Here is a 26066-nt window from a genome sequence, read left to right on the forward strand (position 1 = left end):
GATGCTTCCCTTGTTGGCCTTCCCACTGATCCTAACCCATAGGGACTCAACCTTATCATTCCCAGCCTCAAGTTCCGCGACATCCAAACTCTCTCTGATATAGAGAGCCACACCACCACCCCTCCCATGCTGCCTGTCCCTTCTGAAGAGCCTATAGCCAGACATTGCAGCACTCCAGTCATGGGAGTGGTCCCACCATGTTTCCGTGATGGCAACCAAGTCGTAGCCTGCCTGCCACACGATGGCTTCCAGCTCCTCCTGTTTGTTACCCATGCTGCGTGCATTAGTGTAGATGCACTTCAGTTGGGCCATTGCCTTCTCTCCCAGCCTTGCCATTGTTACCCCTGGCACAGCTCTAACAAGCCTTACTTCAGCCCTGTCCCCCTTCTCACCTAGTTTAAAGCCTTCTCAATGAGCCCTGCCAGCTCCTGGACCAGGATACATTTTCCATTAGAGATAGGGACCCATCTGTGGCCATCAGGCCGGGTGCCGTGTAAAGTGCCCCATGGTCAAAAAAAAACAAACTTCCTGTGTTGGCACCAGCCTCTGAGCCACACGTTTATCAGGTGGGCTTTCCATGTCCTCTCTGTACCCCTCCCTGTCACCGTAGGGATGGACAAAAACACCACCTGTACTCCCACTCCATCCACTAACCGTCCCAGTCCCCTAAAGTCCCGTTTGATAGCCTTCAGGCTTCTCTCTTCAATTTCTTCACTGCCAGCCTGCACTATTAAAAGAGGATAATAGTCAGAGGGGTGAACCAGGTTGGGAAGCTTTCTCGCAATGTCCCTGACCCTGGCCCCAGAGGCAGCAGACTTCCCCTACAGGTAGGGTCAGGCTGACAAATAGGTCCCTTTGTTCCCCTGAGAAGGGAGTCGCCCACAACAATCACCCTTCTTTCTGTCCTGGTGGAGGCAGTCCTGAGGCATGGAGTCGACTTCCTCACCCTTGGCATCCGGTAGGGGGGGGGAGGGGGCATCGCCTGCGATGTCGAGCAGGGACCTGTTTCCATTCCTCCTCAACCCCTAGGTCCCCTGCCTCTGCCCGACAGCAACAGGACAGGGGGTCCACCCCCATTTGGGGTGTCTCACCCCAGTACCTGTCCTTCAGGCCACGCAAGGAGTCGCTCCACAAGTCTATCTCCTGCTCACACTCCCTGATATCCCTCAACCTCTCGACCTCCTCCTTGAGCTATGCCACGAGGCGGACCAGGTCATCCACCTGCTCACACCTCACGCACAGTCTCTTTGCCCCCCGCAGGTGGTAGCAACAGGCTCAGGCACTCCCTGCACCCGGAGACCTGAACTGCCGCAGTTTTGAGCAGGCAGTCAGTCTGGGTGTGTACAGACTTCCAGAGAGAGCACTGTGCCTGGTGTCCACCATCGCAGCTGAGCTAGCGGCAGACCGCCGTTAGAGGAGGTGTTGGTATGGGCGGGGGGTCGCGCTCTGCCCTGCCTGCTCGCCCTGCCTGCGCCAACTGCCGCGCCTCTCCCTTCTGAGGCGCCACGCGCTGTGTGCCCGTCCTGGTCGCCGCGCTCCTTAGGGGCAGCGTTTGACCGGCCGGGGAGGGGGCGCTGCTGGCTCCGCCTCCGCCTCGTTCCCGCCTCGTTCCCGCCTCGTTCCCCTCCCTGGCGAGGGCTGCCGGGCCCTGGCGGCTCCCTCGGGTGGGCTCGGTGCCGGAGAAATGAGCCCTGCCTGTCCGATCCCCCGCTCCGCTGCACAATGCGTCTGCCCCTGAGCCGATCGCCTCGGCAAGTAATCAGTAATGGAAAGTGATTTGAATGTGCATTTTCAGTTCTCTAGAAGATATACTTAGTTTTAGAAGCTTGTTCTGATGTTCCTAATTCAGATTTTCCAGAAGGCAATAGAAAGAGTACATATTAAAAAAAAAAATAGCCTTGAAGTGAATTAGGAAACAAGTACTGTGGTTCAGCAGGCTGTACACATGCACAGCTGCCACGTCCTTGTATCTAGCAAAGAGCTGGAAAAGCAGAAGGGAGGACTTCATGTTTCCTAGAAAGCAAGGTCAGTGGAGAGGAAAAAAAGTCTTGTGACTCATATACCCCTGAAGACGCAAGAGCTATCTCTTGGCTTTGCACTCCACAGCTGTCTTGTCACTTAAAACCTTGCTTAATGAATCAGGAAATTTTATGTTAATTTTCGTTCTACATTAAGCTCTGTATCAGTAATGTCATGTGAGATGTTTCTTCCAATTCACGATTGTACAAGGGCTCCTCATTATCTGAAGTGTATGCAGAACTTATCGTCTTTTCCCAACAGAAAAGCTGCCACCAGCTCAAGCTGAGGAAGGCTGAAGTAGCTCTCTTCTGAGGCCACCAGGGCCTTAATTTGTATTGCTTTTGTTCTGAGATTCACTGCAAAGAGAATGAAGCATGGCATCCTCTGCTCATAACGATTCAGAACCCTTCTGAAGCTGGATTGATAAAAATACATCTCCATAATCTCCACCAGGTAGCCTGTACTTCACACTTATTTCCAATTTCCAGACTTTCTCTGTTGCTTGGATTTTTCTTTATCAAGAAAGGTGTTGGCTGGTGGAATAAAAGCGGGATATGTGCGGTGAATTTTACGACACTTCTAAGACTCTGAATCATTTGCTCTGAATGAATGGCATTACCAGAGAAGTGTCAAAAGAGATATACATCCCAATGAGCCCCAACAGCTGTGTGTAGAATTGGGAATAACGAGCATTTCTGCATGTGGCAGCAGTTACGGTGACTCCCTATCTAAGTTTCAGACACACATTTCTTGCTTTCTGCCCCCCGTTGGCTCTTGGCCCCAGCTGTCATAAAAATAAACTTGCACACCTGAGCTACACGAAGCCCACATATCTCACATGAGAACATTGCAGCACGCCCCGGCAGCCCTCAAAGATGCAGTAAACAGAATTGCCACTCAGCTCCCAGCTTTTGAAAACCTTCCCTTTATTCTTCACATTTTATTCATTTAATCATTGAAATTAAAACACTCTTGGATCATACAAAAGATACATTCCCTGCATTTATGTATCCTCACTCTTACAAGTTGAAGAATAATAAACAAAAACTTTCAATATATTAAATAGTAAAAAATTAATAACATTTTTCCTCTGTATGGAGGGTGGTCCTTATTCTTCTACGTTGAAGGATATTGCCATGTTCAAAACATCAGTTATTCATCCAACAGTTGTAGGATATCAAACTCTACCATCCTTCTTATGCAGCAAGTAGTGTTTTAGTTGTGGCATTCCCTTTGATTTCATACAAAACAGCAGCTAATCTGAGTGAAAACAGCAAAGTTAAGGGGTGCTATTTTCAAGATAAGCTATTTAGCTGAAAGCCTAAGTGAAATCACAATTGTATCAATGAATATATGAACATTCCCATTTAGTTCATTCTGACCAGGTTTAGCATGTGCAATATTTAACATCTTTTATGTTTATAAAATAATTCATGAACATCCCAGTGTGTTCTAAGGCATCTTCACCTGAAAGCTGGGATTCAGAAACTATTATTTGGGAGCGTCAAAATATTTAACATCCTTCTGGTCTTCCCTTCATTAGGCTTTGATAAACTTGGACTATATTTGAGCAAATAAATAATGAAATCAATTCTCTTGAAACACACATTTCACAGTAAGTTTGAGATATCTGAAACAGCAGTTATCATTTAATAAAGTTGCCACAAAATAGACACTATTTTTGTGCACTCACTAGTCAAAAATATTTACAATAATGTCATGAGAAGTTGAGAATTCAGATGAGTATCTTTAGAAACTTAACTGCTACTGAATTCTTTCAGATAAAGCTTCCTAAAGCGGTGTAAAAAAGCAATTTAACAGTTGGCTTCCCAATGTTTTAACTGCAGTTCTGTGTTCTTGCAGAAAAAAATATTTGAATTACAAATAAAATAGATTTCATGTTCTGAAAACATGAATAATCCAAAACACTTTTTAAAATTTAAACTAAGTGGCTGATTGACCACAGATACTCATAGATTTTACTATGGCTACTGCTGGTACACATACAGATGGATCTATGCCACTAGTTTTTATCTTATTTTTTTTGTTATTATTATTTTATTCTACAACAGATCCTAAAGACAAACTAGCCAGTATTCCATCTCAGCGTGAACAGAGATATGCTTTCATAGAGAGTCTTGCATAAGCCATGCTGTAAGAACTCAGACACGGTCAGCAAAAAAAAATCTCTCTGACCCTTGGGGTACAGGGACTTCACCAGAATGCTTAGTCCCTTCCTACCCTCCTCTTATTCCTCAGAATCTTGTATTTTTTGAACATCAACGGCAGCTAAGCTAGTCTCACTTTCCAGGGGACTGTCAGGATTCAGGGCTAGTGCCTCGGACTCTTTGGTAAGTTCAGCTTCTTCTGTTCGGTCAGCAGCATGATTTGGATCCACTTCTTTGGTAGCATCTGGACCAGGAGCTGACTGTTCTTCATCTGTAGTACTAGACTCTCCTGGTTGCACTTCATCTAGACAAAAGAGAAGAGCCATCAGCCGTAAATACAGAACTCATCTGCTAGCAAACCACTTTTATTCCAGAAGAATGAATGCTAGGAAACTTTGCATTAAAAAGTGATTACTTTAGCAAGTATCACTAACAAAGACGTAAGACATAAGAGTTATGCTTAAGTCACCATAAGATTATTCTGAAACTAACTCTACACAAAGCTCTCATTAATTTCTCTACAATTTTGCCACAGTTCCTTTTCATACATAGAGGAACAGAGAAGGACTCTGCTGTTATTTTAACTTTGAATTCAAACATGCTTTACTGACACTACAGTTCACTCTTCAAAGAATGGCTGCAGGCTGATTAAACATAGAATACAGGTGTTCTGAAAAAAAAAAAGTTACTTATATAATTGTGCAGGAAGCTTTTTTTTTTTTTTTGCACATAACAGACTGAAGAAATTCTTGCTAATGAACAGTTGGCCACAATGCACTCCAGCGGAAATGAGTCATCCCAAATTTTATAACCTGACTGCATGGAAAGGAGTCAGCTAGTACAACTTTAATTTTTAAGCAATTTTTTTTTCAGAGAAAAAACACTTAAATAACTTTATGCCCTGATTATGCTAAGTGGGGGTCGCATGCTAACAATTATGAAAAGAAAGAGAGGAAAGCCTAGTTGGGGGCCCTTCAGAAGGCATCTTGTAATCCCCCTTGGTTTCTTATTCTGTTATGACTGATAACCAGTTGAAAACAATGTCCTCGCTAGCCACAACACTGCCAAAACATACCATGGTCCCATTGGGCTATGGAGCTAACAACTTCTTTAGTCTATGCTTCAGCCTGTAGTTTCTTAGCACTCACCCTTCTGCAGTAGACACTCGTAAACTCTTGTTTTCACCTGTAGTTACAGCTGTGGATTTTTTTTATATATATTTTATTTTATCCTTGTTGCTGATATATAGGATGTGTAAGGGGTATTAGTAGCTTTCTGAACTGAAACTACTGTTGATATGAAGACCATACATATGTGATGGTGGTTGATACACCACCATCACAAGGGGACTTGAAGCTAGGGTGAGTTCACTGTCTTGTGAAAAATAGAAAATCTGATAAAGTCTGTAGTGTCTTAACCATGTGTCTGAAGGAGTTAAAATGAAAACGTAGGTACTGCAGTATTAACGTTATAAAAAAAAAAAAAAGTTAGCCTCCCTTCTTAGAATAGGAGGGAGAAGAGCCATCTACCAAGATCCTGTCTCTGAGGAACTCGTAATACCTCCAATGAAAAGCAGAGTGTCATGAACCTCTTCATTATTTTGTTTTAAAATTTGGATTTTGAAATAGTGTAGTGTAATTCAGAATGCATCAGTTGTAGAAACCTATGTAACTCTAGCACCAAAAACCAGGTTTTAGGAAGTATACAGCATTTGCAAACTGAAAGACTTAATTCCAACAAATGCATGTTATGTTGTTACATTACAACAAAGACATTTCTTTTAACTTCAGCTGTTACAGATTTTTAAGACCTGTTACTGTTGTTCCTTATGATACAGTCCATGTTGCCTTAGTTTCAGCAAGCAAACCAATAGATCCTAACCTTTCTTCTGCTTTTTTTCTTGTTTTCTTTTTTCTTTGGCAGCTTCAAGTTCTTGTTTCTCATGAATTTCCTTCAGGGTCTTGCAGACTTTTTTGTGGGTAAACCAGTGTATTTTCTGGCAGTTCTGGTCACAGTACAGCACCTGAAAGTCAGAGCCATTCATCTTCATGTATTATAAAAATACACAAAAATCTTATATTTTTTAGTGCCTCAAGTAAAATATTTCTATTTATAGCATTTAATGGTATTTTTTAAAGCAATTTGTAAGGTCAGAAAGCAATTCTAACCTATATAAAACTCTAGAAGCGTAGTTTGTTTTGCTTAACTCTGAATATGCAGAAATTTTATTCTTTCTTAATCCTTAAACATAAGACACTTGGAAATCCACGTACTTCTACTTGGAACTGCAGCCATCTCTCCTAGAAGTAGATGACTTGTATGTTTGCAGTGCAGATGTACATGTGATCGATTCCTCATAAGCTTACATGGTAAATAGCCAAACATTCAAAATCCTCATCACCTCAATGGTACTAACTTGTGTGATACCTTATAACTATTTATGGATTCTTACCATTTTACATACTGAACATCTTTTGTCTGCTCCCTTTTCCCCACAAGTTGTACAGAATTCAGCATCCACAAAACCCACTTGGCCAGTAATAGCTTGTGTAAGTACAGAAAATGCTGTAGGATCAGAACCCTGAAAGTCAAGAAGGGGTAATAAGAACAAAATCAATTGTAAAACACAGCAAATACTGCAGTTATCCTGTAGGTTTCAGTTAAAAAAAAAAAAAAAAATCAATGTGAAGAGGGACAATAGAAGAGAAAAACAAAGTAATTCAAGTTTCCAAGTGGCCAGCTTAGTCTCACTGAAGATGCTGTAACAGCAAGAATACAAAATAAAATCATAAAGCTTCAAGTAGCATGAACAATTTAGCATGCATACAGCTACATCCATTTTTGTATATAAAGTTAACTTAGACCTTCTGTGGAAGGGAAGATAAAAATTACCTTTTTTTTTTTTTATTCTGCAAAAAAGGAGATGGATTTGAAGGTAACTATCTCTCAGCTATGAGAGATACATGCTTACATTTTGAAGAAGAGACATGCTTACATTTTGAAGAATCGATGGCTGCACAGAATGCTCCCTTATCCTGTGCCCTTGTTTTGAATCAATACCAGAAGCATGGTGCAATGAAACTAAAATTTGAAGGCAAAGATAATGGGACTTTTAAATAACTGCATATTGTGGGATTATTCAAGAAGCTCACTATGAAGAGTGAGATTTACCCCTTCCTTAACTGATGAATACTGATAATTATAAAAGCTATTTTGGAGGGAAGCATTATTAATGCAGGGCAAATGTTTGGATAATATAGAAGGCACTACCTAAGACATAAGCAGTCATTAAGTATATGAATAGTCCTAAATAACACTGTTAGTTTCACGTAGAACAGACAGAATTTTAAATGTAACAAATATATAGAATACAAAGCACCTGTGTTAGCCTGTATATTCAAACAACTGCTATTTTTCTGTGCAGACAAGCTAGATGATTTGAAGTATAAATATTCGCCACTGACTCCGCTGCATTTGGAAAATAGATTCCTTTCTCTTCAGAGAAGAGAACAAGTTTTACTTTTAATGCTCTGAATATTCCTTGAAGATCCATTAATTGCATAAGGTTCCTAAATTACAAGTCTAGACCTCCAAATGAAGCACTCAGTCACATTAAATCATGGAGACAAAGTTCAGAAGCTTTAAAAGATGATTTTTGTACCCGTTGAGGTTCACAAATACAAGTATATTACCACTAATGGATAGCTTTGCTTTCCTCGTTTCCACCTGAAATAACTCCTGAAACATGCTCCATGTACATCTATTTCTGTGCTACTTCAACTATTTTACTTTTGTTCCATCTGTTCTTTGTGCCATTCTTCTATCGGAATACCCCATTGCTTTTGCTGTTGTATCACGGATGCCCCTGTAACGTATCTGTTGGATGAATTAATGAAGTGTTATTAACTATAATTAACTATAACTAATGAATATTACTATTCCTAATACTATTAAAGAACTCAGTGGTCTTTTCACAGGCATCCACTTGTAGATCCTATGCAGCAGGTTTTTGCAAATTAGTCTCTGTGATGGTACAGATTTTTTGTTAAAACATGTTTTATTTAGCACCGGTGTACTGTTGTGCTCAGTGTACTCCGACTGCAGACCGAATGGTCAGAACTTCGAATTTTCAAAACAATATATAAATAATAATAAGCAAATAATTATTTATTATTATTTGCAGTATCTTTCCCACGCAATACAGGCAGTAAGATTGAGTATATTTTACTGGTAACCATAAACTAAGTTATTTTGGGCAATGATGTAAACAGAGGAAACAACGTCAAGTTTCTCCAGCTCTCTGTAAATCCTTAAATAGTTGGACCACCATGGAATATGCAGGGCCCTAACTACTACACCAGTTCTGAGATGCCCAGACCAAATCGGAGTAATTGCCAAAGGTCAAGGGCTTCCAGGAAATTAAAAATTTATAGCATCTTCTCTTTTCCAGTTCTGTAAAATGGACAAAAATACAGTGTAACAAAGCAAATGTCTTTAAAGGGAGAAGGCTGCAAGCTCTTCTAAGAAAAGAGACAGGAAGGAATATGTTTACTCTAAGGCAGCTCTTAATGCATCATGAAGGCTTACATTTTCATACTGTGTTTATTTTTCTGGCTTAGGCAAACAGTAGGGATTACATTAAACCTCAGGACATTTTCATTCAGTGGAGCCACTTAAGATAGAGGCTATTTTTAATTCACTCAGAGTAATCCAAGTATGTCACAAAACTGTGCCATTTCCCCAGTGTTAGGGTTTGTAACATCTAGCTCTCAGACACCAGAGAGAACACAGTTTTTAAAAAAAGAATAACAACTTTCGTGTAAGATTAACTAATGAAAACTACTATAATGAGGTGTGTTAGCAAAGATGTATGAGGAAAGCTGAAGTTAAATATTTTACTTGTAATTATGATTTCCTAATTCAGATACACATTGTACTGTGCATATGGCATCATCTTGTCTCTCCTTGTGATAAAGGGAGCTTCACAGGATGTTTTTCCCTTTTCTACCATCAAATATTATCAACTTCTCACATACACTGGAAATAATGAATGCATTAAACATAGGAAATGATTCAATCTGGAAGTCCACTTAGACCCTGGAAAGAAGAAAACATCATCTCTGTCTGAATCTACAGTTTGTAAAAGCACATTGGAAAAGAGAAACTGGATGGACATCCCAGAGTACGAAAAGAAAGCTCAACCACAGAAACAAACTTTCAATTTCCTTTAAAAGCTGAGGCATTTAAGCATTTGGTATTGGCACAGGGGAAAAAAAAAAACAAACACAGAACAACAACAACAACAAAAAAACAACCAACACTACTAGGTTGAAATATTTTACAGTATTCTCTTGCAACATATAAAATGAACTTCCATTTTTCCAGAGAACTCAGGGACGTCCAAAAACTTTGCTTAGCATAAAACACTGAAGAAGCTAAGAAAATGAAAGATGACTTAGTTTAAACCGAATTTACTATTGATGTTATTAAAAAATATTTTCTTGATAGAAAAAACTTACTAGTTCAACAGGAGCAATACTTCTCACAAGCTGCTGGAGCAATGTAGCTTCACAGTAAGGAAACTTTCGGATACTTTCTCGAATTAGCTTCTCTTGATACACAGGGAAACCATCTTTATCTCTCCCCTTCAAGAGACTGATTTTTTTAAAAACAAAGACAAATAAGAAATCATACAGTAAATGTTCAAGAACAAACACAGCATGTTGTACTCTGTCCTCATTCTGCCCTATTCCATATTTTAATTAATAGAGAAGATTTATCATTCAAAATAATTCTGAAACTTTAAACTCAGAAGTGTTTAAAATGCAAGTGAAATTACTTGTATTCTAATGCACAAGTGTTATGAAATAAAAAATAATTCAATGTATGCTCTGAAACCAGTACTTAATAATTCAGCCACACACTGAAAAATAATCATCCACAAGCAGACCAGTATCTACGTGACAGTGAAGTAGCAAAATGCTTTGTTGGGGTTAAAACAAAATAAAAACAAACACTGAAGAATGCACTGGGATTATTTCAAAACTTACTTGTCAGAGCCTTTACCTAAACCAATCCAACTATTCCTATTACAGTTGTCTTTTTCTGATACCTGTAAATCTAGCTCATATGCATACTTCAGACCTTTGTGTAGAAATACTTACTTTTTGATGAATCCATCTAGTTTATCGTCTCGCTCTTTTAGGAACGTAACACATTTCTGGAAGATGCAACTGATGTAGTGCATTTTCATAGCAAGTACTTCATTCATATCTTTCTGCTTCATACATTTCTCACAAATTAGATCCAGAACCCTGTAACATTTCTGCAGTGCTTCTACTTCAGCCAACAGAGGGTTCTCTTTTACTAGCAACACAATCTATGACAAAGATTGAAGAAGATGTAATCCAGTTCAGAGCTAGTATTTCTTTAAACTTACTTACTAGCATTAAAGTTTAAATAGGTCTTTTAACTAAATATCAGTGGAGTTTCTAATATTCCTTTACTTCCATCTTATGCTCTCTTCCCCTTCTTCTGTCAGTGTCATTATTTACTATTATTATTCACTATACTGTAATACACAGTTCCCATACAAGAAGTGTTCAAAATCAATACTGGTATTAAAAAACTGTAAGAAACAGAGCTACTTTAAGAATTACAGCTATTTTAAAAGAAGCACTTACAGAAACTACTACACACTGTCCTAAAATGTATTTCCTTTTGAACACCTAAAATAAACTGGACCTGTACAATTTAAGTGGCTCCATGGAACACATCAACCTCACATAAGCTTTATTTTCAGCAAATATACTGGCAAGTAAAAATAAATATCTCTGCATATACATTCAGAAACAGCAGCAAATGTTACCATGGTTAACCAGTGATTAAGGTAGGAATACACATGCTGAGACAAGCACTAACAGAATAATGAGAATTGTTTTATGTTTTCACTTTGAGTAAGGCTAGGAAAAAATAAATCCAGAAAATAATCTTTGTTTTGTTTTGTTAAAAATATGAATCTCTTCACTTAAAGGCATTAGTTCAAGGTTCTAACTTATTTGAACACTCAAATAGCTTCAGTTTTTTAGTCATGTCTAGACATTAGGCCTGATTCTTTCTCGTTTTCAGAAGCACCTGAGTTAGTAGATAATGCTTTTGATCTCAACTGGATTCATGGAAGAGCTGAATGCTTTTTGACATAAAAAAAACAGTTCCCATGCCAATGAACACATGCAATTCACATGCTACTTCACCTTAACAGGATGCATGTTAGTAGTAGTGATAATTTTATGGAGAGGCCCAGCCAACTTTACTGGCAGTTTTGGTTCTTTATCTAAGCCTTGTGGTTTAGTATAGTAGTCCAGCCTTTCACGTGGAAAAAAGTTGTTGATGATGGTCACACAATCATGCTGACCTAAAAACACACGAGAAAAAACAATCACTAACAAAATGTAATCATAACAACAACAAAAATCACCAAAGAACCCTGAAACCTAATAAGCAACACAGATGAGGATTATCCACAAAGGAGCTAAGCTTGACATGCTTTACACTGCTAACAGGCAGGTCTTACTTCTCTTTAAAACATGACTTGCTGACTTCAAGAAGAAAATGACTTCATGAAATTTCATTTCAAGAACTCCAGCTCCTTCATGCATCCTTTCTCCTTGTTAGGCCCAAACTGAACGAATAGGTATAACTCCCCAAAGTTATTTATTATGTTCAGAATCAAGCCATAAATAAAGCCAGTATTCTGACTCTGATGTGCAGCTATACTAGTAGCGCTGTATCGGTGTTAAAATTTCTTAACAGAAGTTCTCTCCACGTTGCATTTGCAAAAATCAATGACATTTGCATTCAAACTTCTTACAAGTTCTCAGGCCCCAAACAGACAGTAGTGTATTAATCTAAATAACAGAACATGCTTAGTATTTACTGAAAGAAAAAAAGGAGAGGACTGTGATGAAAGAAAGAGCATGAGAGAAGTTGCACCTGCTCCTTGTTTTCTCCATCTAGCAAAGTGATGGATTACTAGGCTGATGCAAAAGTAACATTTAGCTTCTCTAGGTCAGGGCCACATTCTTTAAATTGACTGATTTAACTTGGCATTAACTCAATTTATCATCAGTGGAAGACACAGACAACCAAATTCCAGCATTTAAAACCCTTCACTGTTTTTGAAGAGACTGTTCAAAGCTAATAGAGCACAGGGTAAGACAATGACAGAAGAAGCATCCTCACTTCCCACACAACGACAGATGAATTGATTGGACAGAGAATAAAAAAAGAAGAGATTCCACTGTTCAGACTTGTGCAGAGTAGCGTATCTCAGTACGTTTGAAAATATTTACTCTGGTGATATGATGATTTTAAGCAAGAATTCTCCAAAATTATGTTGAAGATGCCATTTATCATTCACTAATAACACAATTCAACATCCCATTCCAATAATCTCTCCAAATCCTAAGTGTAATTAATAGAAGTGGACTTCTTCAGCATGTTATGTGGATAGTTAAGGACTTGCTAGTTGAAACTCAAGTGAGTAATATCAATCTTTTACTCTTTAAAAGAAGAGGAAATACAATTGAAATTGAAACTGCACTAACTCACTATAAAAGGAAGTAAATCTAAATGTTGAAGTAGGGTTTTGAACAACAATTTGTTCCGGAACAACTAATGGACTTGCAGGAGAGTTCTCAGACATTTAACGAAGATGAAAAGGCTGCATTAAAATAGACCCCCATTTTTGGTTGCTGGGGGTGGGGCTATCTGGACAGCACTAGCTGATTCATGAAAAATACACCACTTTTTTCTGGTATTTTATCACAAATCTTTGCTGGAAATAAAGAAAAAGAGTGCTATATTTGGGTTGTATTTGGGAACGTTAATGCAGAAATCTTCTGATCACTACTGAGGTGGGTAAAGAAGTAAAAAGGGTTTAGAAAAAAAGAAAAGAAAACAAAAAAGGTTGCATGTTTTGCCCATGACCACCTAGCACTCTGTAATGAAAATTCTTTTCTTATTCTAGTCAAGTCCAGGTTAGTAAGTACTGACCTATCTCAGAACAGGTCCTGAGAGTTCTCCCTCTCACACGTGCAGAGGGAGAAGGGCAGGAGATGACTAACCATTACAGCACAGCATGCTGGTGCCAAAGCTCAGATGAGAGCTCCTGGTTTGTAGTACTGTGTTTTTCCTTCCTCCAGAGGAAGCTCCAGTTACATACTTTGTACTGCAGGAGCACACACGTGCACTTCAGAGACCTCAACTATTACAAGCTTCCTCTTACTGTCTGCAAAATAACGACACTGCATGAACTTGCACACTTGGAGAACAGCAACATCTATTCTTACAGATATCATCACTTGTGCATTGAAGAAACGAACATGGAAATAAAACATAAATGGACTCTGTTATAGGATGAAATGTGAAGAAAAAGAACTGTGTCAGTTCAGGACAGGTTATTGAACACTGTTTCACCAATAAAAAGCATCAAAACCTAACATTTTATTTTAGGGATTTAGGAAATGATATTACACCTTAACCTTACCCACAAAAGCAGCCATCTGAGCTGCAGTCCTTCCTACAGAGTTGACAACATCAGTCTCTGCTCCAGCCTCTAACATCATCCAGGTGATTTCTTTGTTTCCTGAATTTGGGAGAAGATATGGGGAATTAGAAAGAATAAACCAGAACTTGTATTTCTTCATATTATAGAAGAACAAGGAGCAAACTTCTTATTAAAACCTAATACAATTAACAGTGAGGAAAAATAATACTATTAAGAACATTACTTTAAGAGCAAGCTAAGAGAAACATGGTGCTGCCTCCTTATTTACAGTCCCAAAACATTAAATTGAAGGGAAAACTAAATTCATGCAGGCTAAAATTCTGTCCTATGTAACATACATCAAGTTCCCTGGGGAGCCGATGGGAGTCATATGCCTCTAACTATTCTAGCACTTGGTCCCCCTGGATAGCAGTACAGAAGCAAATTCTACTAATCTAGTTTGGCAGCTCAACTACAACGCTTGCTATTCTAAGAATAAAAAACAAACTCAGTACTATTATGTAGCAGGAGCATGGAGAAGAGAACAGATTGTTCCTTTTTCCACAGTGGGAACTGGGTGTTCAGACTGGGCTAAATACCAAATAAAATGAAGCTAAAATTTGATGGGAAGATTATAGGACTTAATTGGTGCCCTTCAGAGACTACTAAGGGCACTTGGCACTACTTGTGCTGGTTCCGTTTTCAAAGGTACTCTTACTTTATCAGTTTTTGTGCACATGCTAATTGGAAAAAAATATATATGAAAAAAGAAGGGGGTGGTAGGCAGAATTTAAGGTTTCTGGTTTAAAAACAAAGGCAATGCATCAGTAGTACTCATGTACCTTTTGCAGTCACAAATAACAGACCTTAAAGTCAACACTCAGAAGCATGCAAACCCAGATGGCAGGTTAAAATCACAGCTGGGAGAAAATGGTAAAAATACAGCAATTTCCATAAAGATGCAGGCATTTTAACAGCCTCTGACAGTTTGTTCCTATCTATTTGCTGCAGCTCTGATAGTGCTCAGTGTCATAAAATGCCGAAATTTCCCAAATCTTTTTATGAAAGTCTTAGCAGAAAAGCAGTCTGATAGGCTAGTTAGAGTGCATGTACACATATGCCTTCCTTTTTTTTTTTTTAATATTTATTTTTTTTTAATAAAGAAAGAAAGCAGACTTTAAACCCTACCTGATAAGAAATCTTACATCTTCCCAAAACAGAAAGTTCTAGTGTCCTAATAAAATAACCTAGCCTTGCCAAATCTAATCCTTTCCCTAGAAGGAACAACGTCTTACGCAATGCTTTCTTCTCACTCAAAAATATAATTGTTCCTTTCATGAGGGTAAAAGAAGAGCAAGAGGAAAGCTGCAAAGCACCACACACACACACACATATATGTAAAAGAGAGAAGAAAAATAATGTAAGGAAATACGTTTTTAAAACGTACTAAATAAATTTGTAGAAGCCCACAACATTTTTACATAGTTGCAAAAATAACATAGAAGAGAGGCAAACTTTGAAAAATATTGGATTGATGTGACAAGCTTCAAATATTACTACAAGCTAGTGATACAAAGTCCTAAAAAAAGTACAGTGCAGCATCATTTTCAGTGTAACTGTATGATTAGACAGAACAAATCCCAGTGCACAAAAAAAAGTTGCATGAGAAAACTCCCCATCTACTCAGGCGTGGTGAGGCCACATAGAGGGTACTATGTCCAGTTCTGGGCTCCCCAGTACAACAAAGACACGGAGCTCCTGGAGAGAGTCCAGGGAAGGGCTACTAAATGATTAAGAGATGGAGCATTTCTCATGAAAAAAAGGTTGTAGAAGCTGGACCTGTTCAGCCTAGAGCAAAGATGACTCGGGAAATCTGATCAATGTGTGTGAGTTTCTGAAGGGAAAGTGTCAAGAGGATGAGGCCAGACTCTTTGCAATGACAAGAGGCAACAGGCACAAAGTGAAATATGGGAAGTTCCAGCTGAACATGAGGAAAAACTGCTTTACTGGGACGGTGCCAGAGCACTGGCACAGGTTGCCCAGAGAAGCTGTCAAGTCTCCTTCCTTAGAGATACTCAAGAGCTGCCTGGATGTGATCCTGTGCAACGTGCTCTAGAGAACCCTGCCTGAGCAAGGGGGTTGGACTAGATGATATCCAGAGGTTCCTTCCAATCACAACCGTAAAAAATCAGTGAGATAAATTTAGTCAGAAGTTACCTGAAAGCCCAGCGAACATCAAGGCAGTGTACCCATGCTCATGTTCGTTGCAGTTAACATCAGCTCCATGGCGCAAGAGCAGCCTGCACATGTCCACTTTCCCTTTGTAGGCTGCATGCATTAGAGGGGTCATGCCATGCTGAAAAGAGGAAGAAGCATACAAGAATTAGTTGCATCTCTCTGTCTTCATGCCACAGACAATTTTCACTTGTTTACACATATTCAGTGTACCTGCCAAAGCCCTGTGTAATATTTAAGCTAGGAAGAACAAAAAAGCTCATAAAATCTTGATGAAAAAAAGTGGTTACTATCGTGCAGTATATTTTCGATTTTCCATGGTGTCAGTGTTTTCTGCTGTGCTATATATCTGAAAACAGACCAGTCTTGAAAAACAGAGAAACATTTTCCACAAATGAGTCATTAACACTAATGCCTTATACAGAAGACCAAAGAGAACTAAAGCTCGTCATAGCAGGAAAAGCTTGTTTGTAGAAAATTTGTCAGGTTCCTCAAGTTGTTATTTCTCCCCTGCATTATAAGCAAAGTAACAAGGAAATTAGAAATAGGCTCTTAATGCAAAAAATAATTGCAGTTTCTGAAGCTCATCTTGTTTAGTCACACTTACTGATAATTTTACTGTTCTCCTCTCTCCCATTTATCCATCCTTTTGGTACTGCGTTTGGGATCTCACACCAGTCAGAACTCTAAAGGTCCTTGTGAAGCTATCCAGCTCTAACCAGATGTTAACAATCATACATTCTCAAACCCTTCCGTTTGATAAACTGCACCAGTGCAAGAAGGCTTACCCTTCATCAAGGGAGGCTCTCGGAGTCGCACTGCTGTAACTACAAACGTGAACCTGAGCAAGCCCTAGGGGCAATTTTCAGAACCGTGGGGAATTGTTAACACACGGCTTTCTCCCTCTCAAAAGGCAGGGAGAAACAGTTCTTTTTGAGCAAATTGCATGACATTCAGTTCTGAGATTTTGATACATTTTTTCCAATACACTGTTCATTTCCACTTAACATCAAGTCAGGATTTGTGTTATCAGCCAAGACACAGTAATTGCCTAAAAACATTCTCCAGCACTGAGTACATGGGAATGTGATTTAGTCTGTCCCAGGTGGAAATTAAAATAGCATTTTCTTCCCTTTTTTGCAGGTTAGGGATATGTGCATGAATACAGTCATGTAGAACATCATTGCAGCTCTATAAATGCAGGGTAATGTGATCTTCTGAAATAATCTACTTGTCAGTTTGAGCCTTAATATATTTTTTGCTTCCATTTATAATACAAAACCTAAAGTTATATTTATCAGTATCATTAAAAAAAAATCCTAAAGGCGAAGGAAATTGGGCAAGTTATAATTTTAACATTTTTCAAGTATAATTTCATTACTCCCTATCCTAACTGAAAACATTGAAAAATAATTTCTTGGTGCACCTTATTTTAGCAACCTGATACACTTTTATATCTTGCAATATAAACTGCTATTAAAGAAACAGAAGATCTGAAGAGAAGTTCATGAAATGAGTTTGTGACTGTTTTTGCTAGGTTTCATTTGTGGTCCTATGAAAGAAAGTCATTCCTTCCTACTATACATTATACATTACATGGACAGTAATTTTTAGATGCCAGTCCCAGTTTGAAGTCATGTTGTAGAAACTCCTCCTTCAGTAGCACAGGAAAGTATCTCTGTAACATGATACAACTTACGGAAGCTTTTTCATTGGAGAAAACTTTAAGAAAACAATTACTTGAATTTTGGTTATATATAGAATGAGTTGTTTCAATTAAAAAAAAAAAAATCTGTCTGAAGATTGTAGGACAAAGGAAAGGTATTTTCTTTTGTACTCCCCTCCTTCTGGGAAACTTTCAGGAAAGCCTTTGATTCAATTTTGAAAGCATCAAGCTGTGGTGTGGATCAAAAAACATACCAAGCAAAAACATGTGCAGAGAAGTTATAAAACTGGATTTAAAGTCACACTAATATCAGCCTTTTACATTCACAGCAAACTAAAAAGGGACAGGATAAACACAAGCTTGTCTGGAAAAGCTTGGTATCTTCTATTATGCTCCTACGCAGAAGCTGAAGTGGCTGCAAATGTGATTCACAGGTTGAATATCTAAGATGGGTCCAGAAACAGTATGCTTTCTGACATGACATTTGGTTTGTCGGTACACCATCCTTAAAAGACTAAGCTGGCAGACAGTTTATTAAGCACAGAGATGAAAGGAAATACTTTATTCTTCCATAATGGAATACAGGATGAAGCAGCAGTTTTCTATCAGCTACTATGAAATGTTCTTATGTCCAAAAATCCATTCTTATGAACTCATTCCCTTGGGGAGAAAAGTGAATCTTTCCCAGTTTTTTGTTCGCTTTGTAGGGATACCAGACAGATTCTAGGGAGGAAAATTAACATCTCCTGCCTTCTGCAGTGCTGTAGGCATTCCCTGTATGCCTGACTGTACCATGAGGATCGAGTTTGCAGAGTCTCTAGAAATTGGTTGGCATCTCCCCTGACCGAGTTGTTCAGCTGATCTACCCCCAAGGACTCAAAGACATACAGGGGCTATGCCTTACGCCACACCAGCCCAGCTCTGTTGCACACTGCCATGCCCAGTTCCCAATGCTGAAAATATACCAGAAGCAAATGAGGAAGAAGATGAGATTTCAAGAGCTACTGCTGCCATGGTGGCAGAAATGAAGAAAAAAAAAACATACACTGTGGGTTCAGTAGGCTGAATCGCCTCAGGAGGGAAGAAAAGGACCTAGTGGGAGGCAGGAGGGGCAGGTTAGTAGCAAAACTAGGGAGGGCTTGGACTCCACTGCTAGAAGTCAGGGCAGAAGAAAGCAGATCAGTATTTCTCTTCTGCACCTTTACTACATCAAGGTGTGTTTCCACAGGATGAACAAAGTCAAGATCATAAAAACTGTAAAAACAACCCTCTGTCTTCGAGGAACTGTAGAGTAAATTCTCAACAATGCTGTTTTTCAGTGTTCATTGACTGGAGGTACTCAGCAGGAGAGAGGAAATGCCAGGGAGCAGGAGTTGGGATAAACCAAAAGAAAAAAAATAAAATCACCTCACATACCAGTGACCTGTGTTTGGCAGAAAAGCTGACATGCTTATGTGGCCAAACACTCCTGCTGAGTATGTGAGAACACAACATAGGCATACTGAAGTCACTGTTTTGTGGGTAACACTCTCACGATTGACTATCACAAACTGGAACAGCCACACGACCTGACCTGTGTTATTCAAGGAAAAAGGAATCAAAGTAGTACTAACACTCCATGTGCTTTACACCTCTCACACTCACTTCATTTGTCTTACACCACAACCATGAAAACTTGGCCAAGACATGGCACACGTGGGCTGGATCACACCAGAACGGTTCCCTCAGCAGGTTTCAGGCAAACCACAGCACCGCACACGGGAAAACTAGCCACCTAGTTGGAGATTAGGTCAAAGGTGATTTACATTAAAAAAGGAAAACCTTGGCCAAAACATTGCTGTACACACATGCTTCCACTGCTGAAGAAACCACCTCTCCCCTTCCCAGTTCATTTTGCACCTGGATATTACCAGGGACAAAGTTATTTTATTCTTTACATTCAGACAATCCAGTTCATTCAGAAAAATCACAAATTATATGCACAGGCTGAAGGTTTGGCTTTTATTTGAGACAATTATTTGGGAAGTTACTAGAAATGACACAGGAAAAACAGGTGCCACAAGGAACACATAGATACTGCTAAGGAATGTCTTCAAAATCAACTCATTAAAATAAAAAAATAAAAAAAAAAAAAAGAAAAGCATTATTAAAGTTAGAACAACTTACTAGGTCTAGTTCAGCCAAATATTTGGATCTGAACTGTAAAAATGCCTCTAACTTAACAGAAATGGTACTGAATGCTGCTAGTCTACTGTCCTGGTTTTGGACAGATAGATAAAAAAAGTTAACTCTAGATAAGTAGGAACCAATTCTAATATGAAACACTCTTCAGTGAGTATAGATCTCCTCGTTATACTCCTCCTCCTTTATAGTCAGTCATCCTGCTGAGCTGTTGTCTTCATGTAGGTATTACATTAAATTTGACTGATGATTTGTTTAACTGTATGTAGTGATGAAAAATCACATTCTACATCACTGTCCTGAACTGAAGTCAGGGAATTCTTAATAGATGTTGAATGTTCTTTGATTTGTGGATTTTGAAGTACTACACAAAAACATCAAAAGACAGACATGCACCAATAGGCAGGCTGCTGCTGTAATTTCAACAAATTTTTAAATTCTGTAATTAGCAAATAGATGGAGACTGTTTCTGAAAGACATATTTTATATTATAGAATGAACGGCTAAATTACCAGACTAGAAAAAAAATGCTGCCAATGCCAAGTGAAAGTTCTATATGTGATAAAATTATGAACCTGGGAATTATTTTAAATAGGAAAAAACTGTGAAGTCTTTTAAGGTCAAACCTTTCTGCTTAATCTGCATAAATCAATTATCAGGAAAATATGGTATTGTAGTATTACCCTTAGTAAGGGTAATTCACCTTAGCTATCAACATGACTGGAGGTAACTTCCATATCTAGAAGCCCAATCTGCTTCTTCTAGATTGTATTTCTGTAGTTTTCTTAGCCCCACTCGGCAAATGGATGGCATTAAAGTCAGCAAATTGCCAACATGAAATCACAGCATTGTTTACAAGCTCTGTACTTCTAGGGGAAAGAAGACTCCTGAACATTTTCTTCCACACTGCGTTTCTGAATTAGCAACCTCACCACCTAAAAATGGGATAAGAATGAATAAGCAGCACATATTTAAGTTAAATATAATTGTGGGTGGTTTTTATTGTTGTTTTGTGGGTGTTTTGTTTTTTTTTTTGCACCTCTTTCCATTGCCCTTTTGTTTATTATCTGAGCATAAATGCCTCTTAGATTTAAGCTGACAGAATCAAACAGCTAAAAACTTAAACTTACAGACGAAGAGCTATGTATATCTTTGTTTTCATAGGGAAAATACTTAGGCTTACTCAATGTCCATTCCTTCAACTACCTAAATCCACAAATTAAAAAAAGTAATAAAACAACAACAAAAATGATTTGGTGAGAAAGAACACTGGGGAAAAAAAAACAGGGCTGTATCTCCTGGATACCTGCACCATTCTGGAAGAGTGGCAAAGCTAATTTGAATAAAGGGGCCTTATGCTGCTTCTAAGTCACCTACTGCTACTACGTGACCCACGGTACTGCAGATAGGAGGAGATAAAGGATAAGCAAGTCTTGGACACATGAGCAGTAGAAGCAGATATTTAAAAAACAGTTTAAAAAAAAAAAATCTAGACTCTAAGCCTATCTATCTGTAACAACCACAGAAGCAATGCTGCAATATTGTATCCAGCTTATGCCTACACTCTTGAAGTAAGAAGCTGAAATAACTGCAAAGGATTTGGAAAAGAGAGATGAATACAGCTCAATTACTATAAAAAAATAACTTTAGGTATAATTGTTAAAAGTCAATGTACTTGCAAGGTACTACAAAAGAACTTCGTCCTGTCGAAAGACACAGAGAAAAGATTGCTGATTCCTCTAGGTTAAAATCTAATGACCAAGTGGACCTAAGCAGTTAGAATGTAAGGCTAGAAACATTCAAAACAGAAGTTAATGGGACATTGTCTTACGTATTGATATTTTAAGTCAGGAAGTGCAATATGTAACAGCCTTCTACTTGATGTGGATTCTGCAGCACACAAAATTATTAAAGTTTGATTGTATATTTGCTGTACCACAAACAGAATAGAGAATTGCATTAAAACCATGCTCATTCTATTGACTCTCTTGTGTAAAAAGAAAACCAAAACTTTAAGAAAAGGAAATGAATTCTTAGTTCCCTTCGCTCTCAGTATCTAAGCCTTTGATTTTTTCAGGGTTCTATTTACTCATTTCTTAAATTAATATAATTTAATAAAATAAGTAACAGTAGTAATAAAAGTGAATTTCAAAATAAACAGCTAAGGCAGTTGAGGGGAAAAAAAAAAAAAAGAGACCTGATGCATTCAAAGCAGTCTCCAGTTCTGGCAGCCTTGGATATCAGACTAAGCTAATGTATAATTGTTGTTTCATACACTATTTATGTACAAATATTAGAATAACACATCAGATTTTTTTCTATTATGAAACATTTTGCCTCTAAAAGTTGCCATGAGATGACCGCTGGATTAAAAAATTTAAATCTGAACCCTTTTTGGTTCAACATGCATCACAATGTACCACTCGCAGGAGAGGGGAGGATGCAAGAAGTCCATCAGATGAACTATTTAAATATACCCAAAACACATATGGCTCAGTCAGATGCGAACACTAGACAAGTATTGTTAATAGTGTTTCTTCTCTAACAATAGCTTAAGGCATAACTCAGCTAGGCTGCCTATTAATAAACCATATCCTCTCAGCAGTAATGTTGCACTAATACTGCATCATGGGTGCAGTCATTTCAGATCCTCCAGTACAACAAAGACATGGATAAACTGCAGCAAGTTCAGCAGGGTAAAGCCTGGACATGGTGGGAGCTCTCAGGCTAGGGGCTGGAGCAGTAAAGAGAGGCTGAGGGAACTGGGTTTCATCAGCCAGAGGATAGATGGCCTAGTGGGGACACAGAAGCAGCCTGCTGGTGCCTACAGGAAAGTTCCTGAGAAGACACAGCCCAACTCTTTGGTTAACGGTGGTGGGAGGGCAAGAGACGAGGAGTTAAAGTTCTGAGGTCCTTTCTAACCTCAATTTCCTAGGGATCCTATGAAGTGATAAAACTGGGAAAAACACAAACTGATACAAAGTACCTAATCAAGAACATACACAAGCTGCTGGCTATTTAAATTAATAAATTACACATTGATCTAACATGCATATTGGTCAATTACAGTTTTGTTTCCATGTTACACTTTAACATTATATGCTTTTGTAAAGAGAAACACTGTAAAGAAAAAATTAAGAGGAAATAAACATGAACCTCAGGCAAGAGTCTTTTCTCTGACAACTTCCTCCCATCTTCACGTAACACAAAGAATTGCATCTTCTACATGACTATCACATCTGTCTCTGCAGAAGACAGCATTTTCCACTTCTGACCTAGCTGCTCACTCTCTCTCTGTTTATTGCTCTGCAAAAGGTGACGTGGTACAGGCGTGAGATGCGTGAAAAATGGGGACAGATATTCTTTATTCACTCTGCCTGCTGCTAGATAAACAACAGATGGACTGCAGTTTGGTGGAGGTGACAAGAAGCTGGGGAGCATCCCCTCGTATCCTGCCGCAGTGTTCAACTTACCTTGCAGACACCAAAGCTCATGCAGGAATATGAGAGGAAATACAAACCATGTACTATCTTATATAACATTAAGCTTCCTTAAAGAAACTAACAGCTCTTCAAAGGTTCTTTATTCAGCTGCAGGCTGAAAACGTTTTCAAAAGAATTCTGATTTCCAGGAATCTGTACAGCGGTATTATTTAACACCAAGCAGGCCTTTTGGACCTAGTATTTTCATTGCTAAACCCAGTAGAATGCTTGTACAGTTGTGTCATACCTCATCCAAGCAATTGACACGGACATTCTTGCTGCCCAGTAGCCTTCCAGCCTCTTCGGTGTTTCCTTTAATTAAAAAGAGACACAGAAAGAAAAGAGGATGAGAAAAAGTAATGAAGAATTAACAGGAAAAAAAGCACAACTGATTAGAAAAAAAAAATAATCTTTGCAGATTAACTATCAGTAAGTCAACCACACCTAGCAAAGAAGCACAAGAACAGCCTTCTGCTCTAAAAGCTAAAAGCAAAGAAGTCAACATCAAAGAGTAGTCTAAGAGCATGCGGTAAGTATCTGATCTACATACACACATGAGCATGACACTAATATGTCTCTGCATAAACTGCATCAGAACAACTCTGAATGGGTAAAAATATTGAGCATTTTAATACGGTGCTCTAGAAGTACAGAATGTATGTCTATAAGAGCTACCTAGATTCTCACAGAAGGAAGTTTACTGTGTGAATCTTTTCAGTTAGGGCACAAGTGTAAAAATCTCATATAAAGCCCACTGACATAACTGAAGGGACCTTCAACGCAACTTTATTCATCAAATCGAAACAAAAGAACATTGACTCTCAATTAATGAAATCTAATTTATTGGCAACTAACAGAAAGTTCTGATCACCGATTGAATCACAAGCAAAGCTCTTTTAACAGTGGCCTGCTTAAATAAATATAAACATTATAATCCCTCACTTAATAAGGGGCTTCACATTTTTCTTCATGCATCACAAGGAGGTACTCTTCTAGCGACTTTGCAGCAAAGCAGCTTTTGCAATTTCAGTTTGGATTCATTTTGTTGCCCCCCAAAATTCATTTCAGTTTGGGTTCATTTTGTTGCCCCCCAAAAGATTACAAACACCAGAAATTATTTTCTTTAGTAATGTTTTGGTATGGTACGTATACAGGAAACACACTTTACTTGTATCTGGAAATTTATTATCTCAGGGAAAAGCACCAGTAACCTGGCTCATCTCACACACTTGACAATAGTGCTGTAAAATACAATGGCCAATGGTCAGGGCGCTGTCAACTAGCCTGCTCACCAAATAATTTTTTTCTAAACATACAAGAAGCTTCTTAGGACCTGGTGCAGTTTTCAGAATGTCTCAGCAAAATAACAAACATTTAGAAATAGCAAATCCTCAAGACATGACTGTCAAAGTAAACTTTAATGCAAGAAAAGCAAAAAAAAAATTGCATTTACAAGTTCAGAGTTCTGTATGACAAACCACCGAAGGATTTCCAAACAAGGCACTAAACTTTGGCAGAAGTCAAACTTCCAGAGTTGGCTAGCTCTCAGAAGTTGGAGCCAAGCTGCTTATAACGCTGTGTGATAGGAGGACAAGGGGCAACAGGCAGCATTTGAAGGGAAGAGAGGATCATATCAGATGGAACAAAACCCAACAATTTCACTCCGGGCCCAGTAAGGCACCTGAAGGGGCTGCCCAGAGAGGCTTTGCAGTCTCCATCCTTGGAGGTTTTCAAGGCCTGATCAGACAAATCCCCGAGCAACCTCTTTAGGCCTCACTGCTGACCTGCTTTGAGCAGGAGGCTGGACCAGAGACCTCCTGAGGGCCCTTCTAACCCGGATTACCCTGTAATCCTAATTATAAGCATAAGGTAAATTAGAGGCATTTCCAAGAGTAAGGTCTGAATTGCTTAAAGCGAGCCAGCCTGACTCTGAGGCACAGTAAGTTGATCACTGGCTGTCCCGTGCTTATGTCTGACACAGGGGAACGGGTGAACATAATTGCGAGCAAAGCCCCAAAACTATAAATAACATTTCCTATCGGTTCGAACTCACTCAGAACCACGTACAGAGGTGCACGGAGCACATCAGGCGGCTTTATTTCACCTCCAGCTAACAAATACCACTCACAGCTTTCACCATGCCTTTCAGAAAGTATTCAGGCAGGGCTGCAAGGATCCCTATGCAGCACCACGAAAGCCGGCCAGAAGCACAGGAATCCCCCAACCCCTGATACACACACACATAACGTGACGGGGGGCAGTTGGCCTCCTGCACAGAGCTCAAGGGAACGCCAGGCGCTGGGGGAAGGCAGCCCCGAGCCCTGTGAGCTGGGGAGCGCCGCGCCTCAAGGCCGGCAGACGGGGAGCGACGTGACGGGCTCAGGGCCCCGATTATCCCCACAACATCCCCGGCAGGTCAATGGCAGCGCAAATCCCCTCAGCTGCGCTGGGCCTCCCGCCGGGAAGGGAAAGGGCAAGGAGAGCGGGAGCAGGGGTGTGCAGGCGGCCCCTTCCCCGCAGGAGGGGGCGGCCGCGGCCCACCTGTGGCGATGACCCGCAGCAGCTCCTTCTCCTCGGGGCTCAGCTCGCCCCGCCGGGGGGGCGCCATGGCAGCCGCTCGCCTCCCTCCGGGCAGCGCCGCGCTCGGGGCCCAGCCCGGCCCCCCCGCCCCGCTCGTAATGGCGGCTCCACCCCGCCGGGGGCCGGGCGGGACGCAGCACTGCTCTGGCCGCCTGGGGGGGGGGGGACACCGGCAGGGGGACACCCGC

General features: G+C 39.6%; 1 protein-coding gene across 1 annotated transcript; it reads right to left on the minus strand.

Moving 5' to 3' along the window:
• Window positions 1-2928: 2928 nt before the first annotated feature.
• Window positions 2929-26004, minus strand: ANKMY2 (ankyrin repeat and MYND domain containing 2). The gene is made up of 10 exons (XM_068674101.1): window positions 25840-26004; window positions 23546-23610; window positions 15952-16090; window positions 13735-13833; window positions 11441-11601; window positions 10352-10566; window positions 9707-9842; window positions 6640-6768; window positions 6069-6210; window positions 2929-4491 (listed from the first exon to the last, which is right to left on the minus strand). The coding sequence occupies exons 1-10, from the start codon at window positions 25904-25906 to the stop codon at window positions 4268-4270; spliced, it is 1377 nt and encodes a 458-aa protein (XP_068530202.1). The 5' UTR covers window positions 25907-26004; the 3' UTR covers window positions 2929-4267.
• Window positions 26005-26066: the final 62 nt, after the last annotated feature.

This window comes from Anas acuta, chromosome 2 (assembly GCF_963932015.1).
Source record: "Anas acuta chromosome 2, bAnaAcu1.1, whole genome shotgun sequence".
In the NCBI taxonomy this organism is placed as follows: domain Eukaryota; kingdom Metazoa; phylum Chordata; class Aves; order Anseriformes; family Anatidae; genus Anas; species Anas acuta.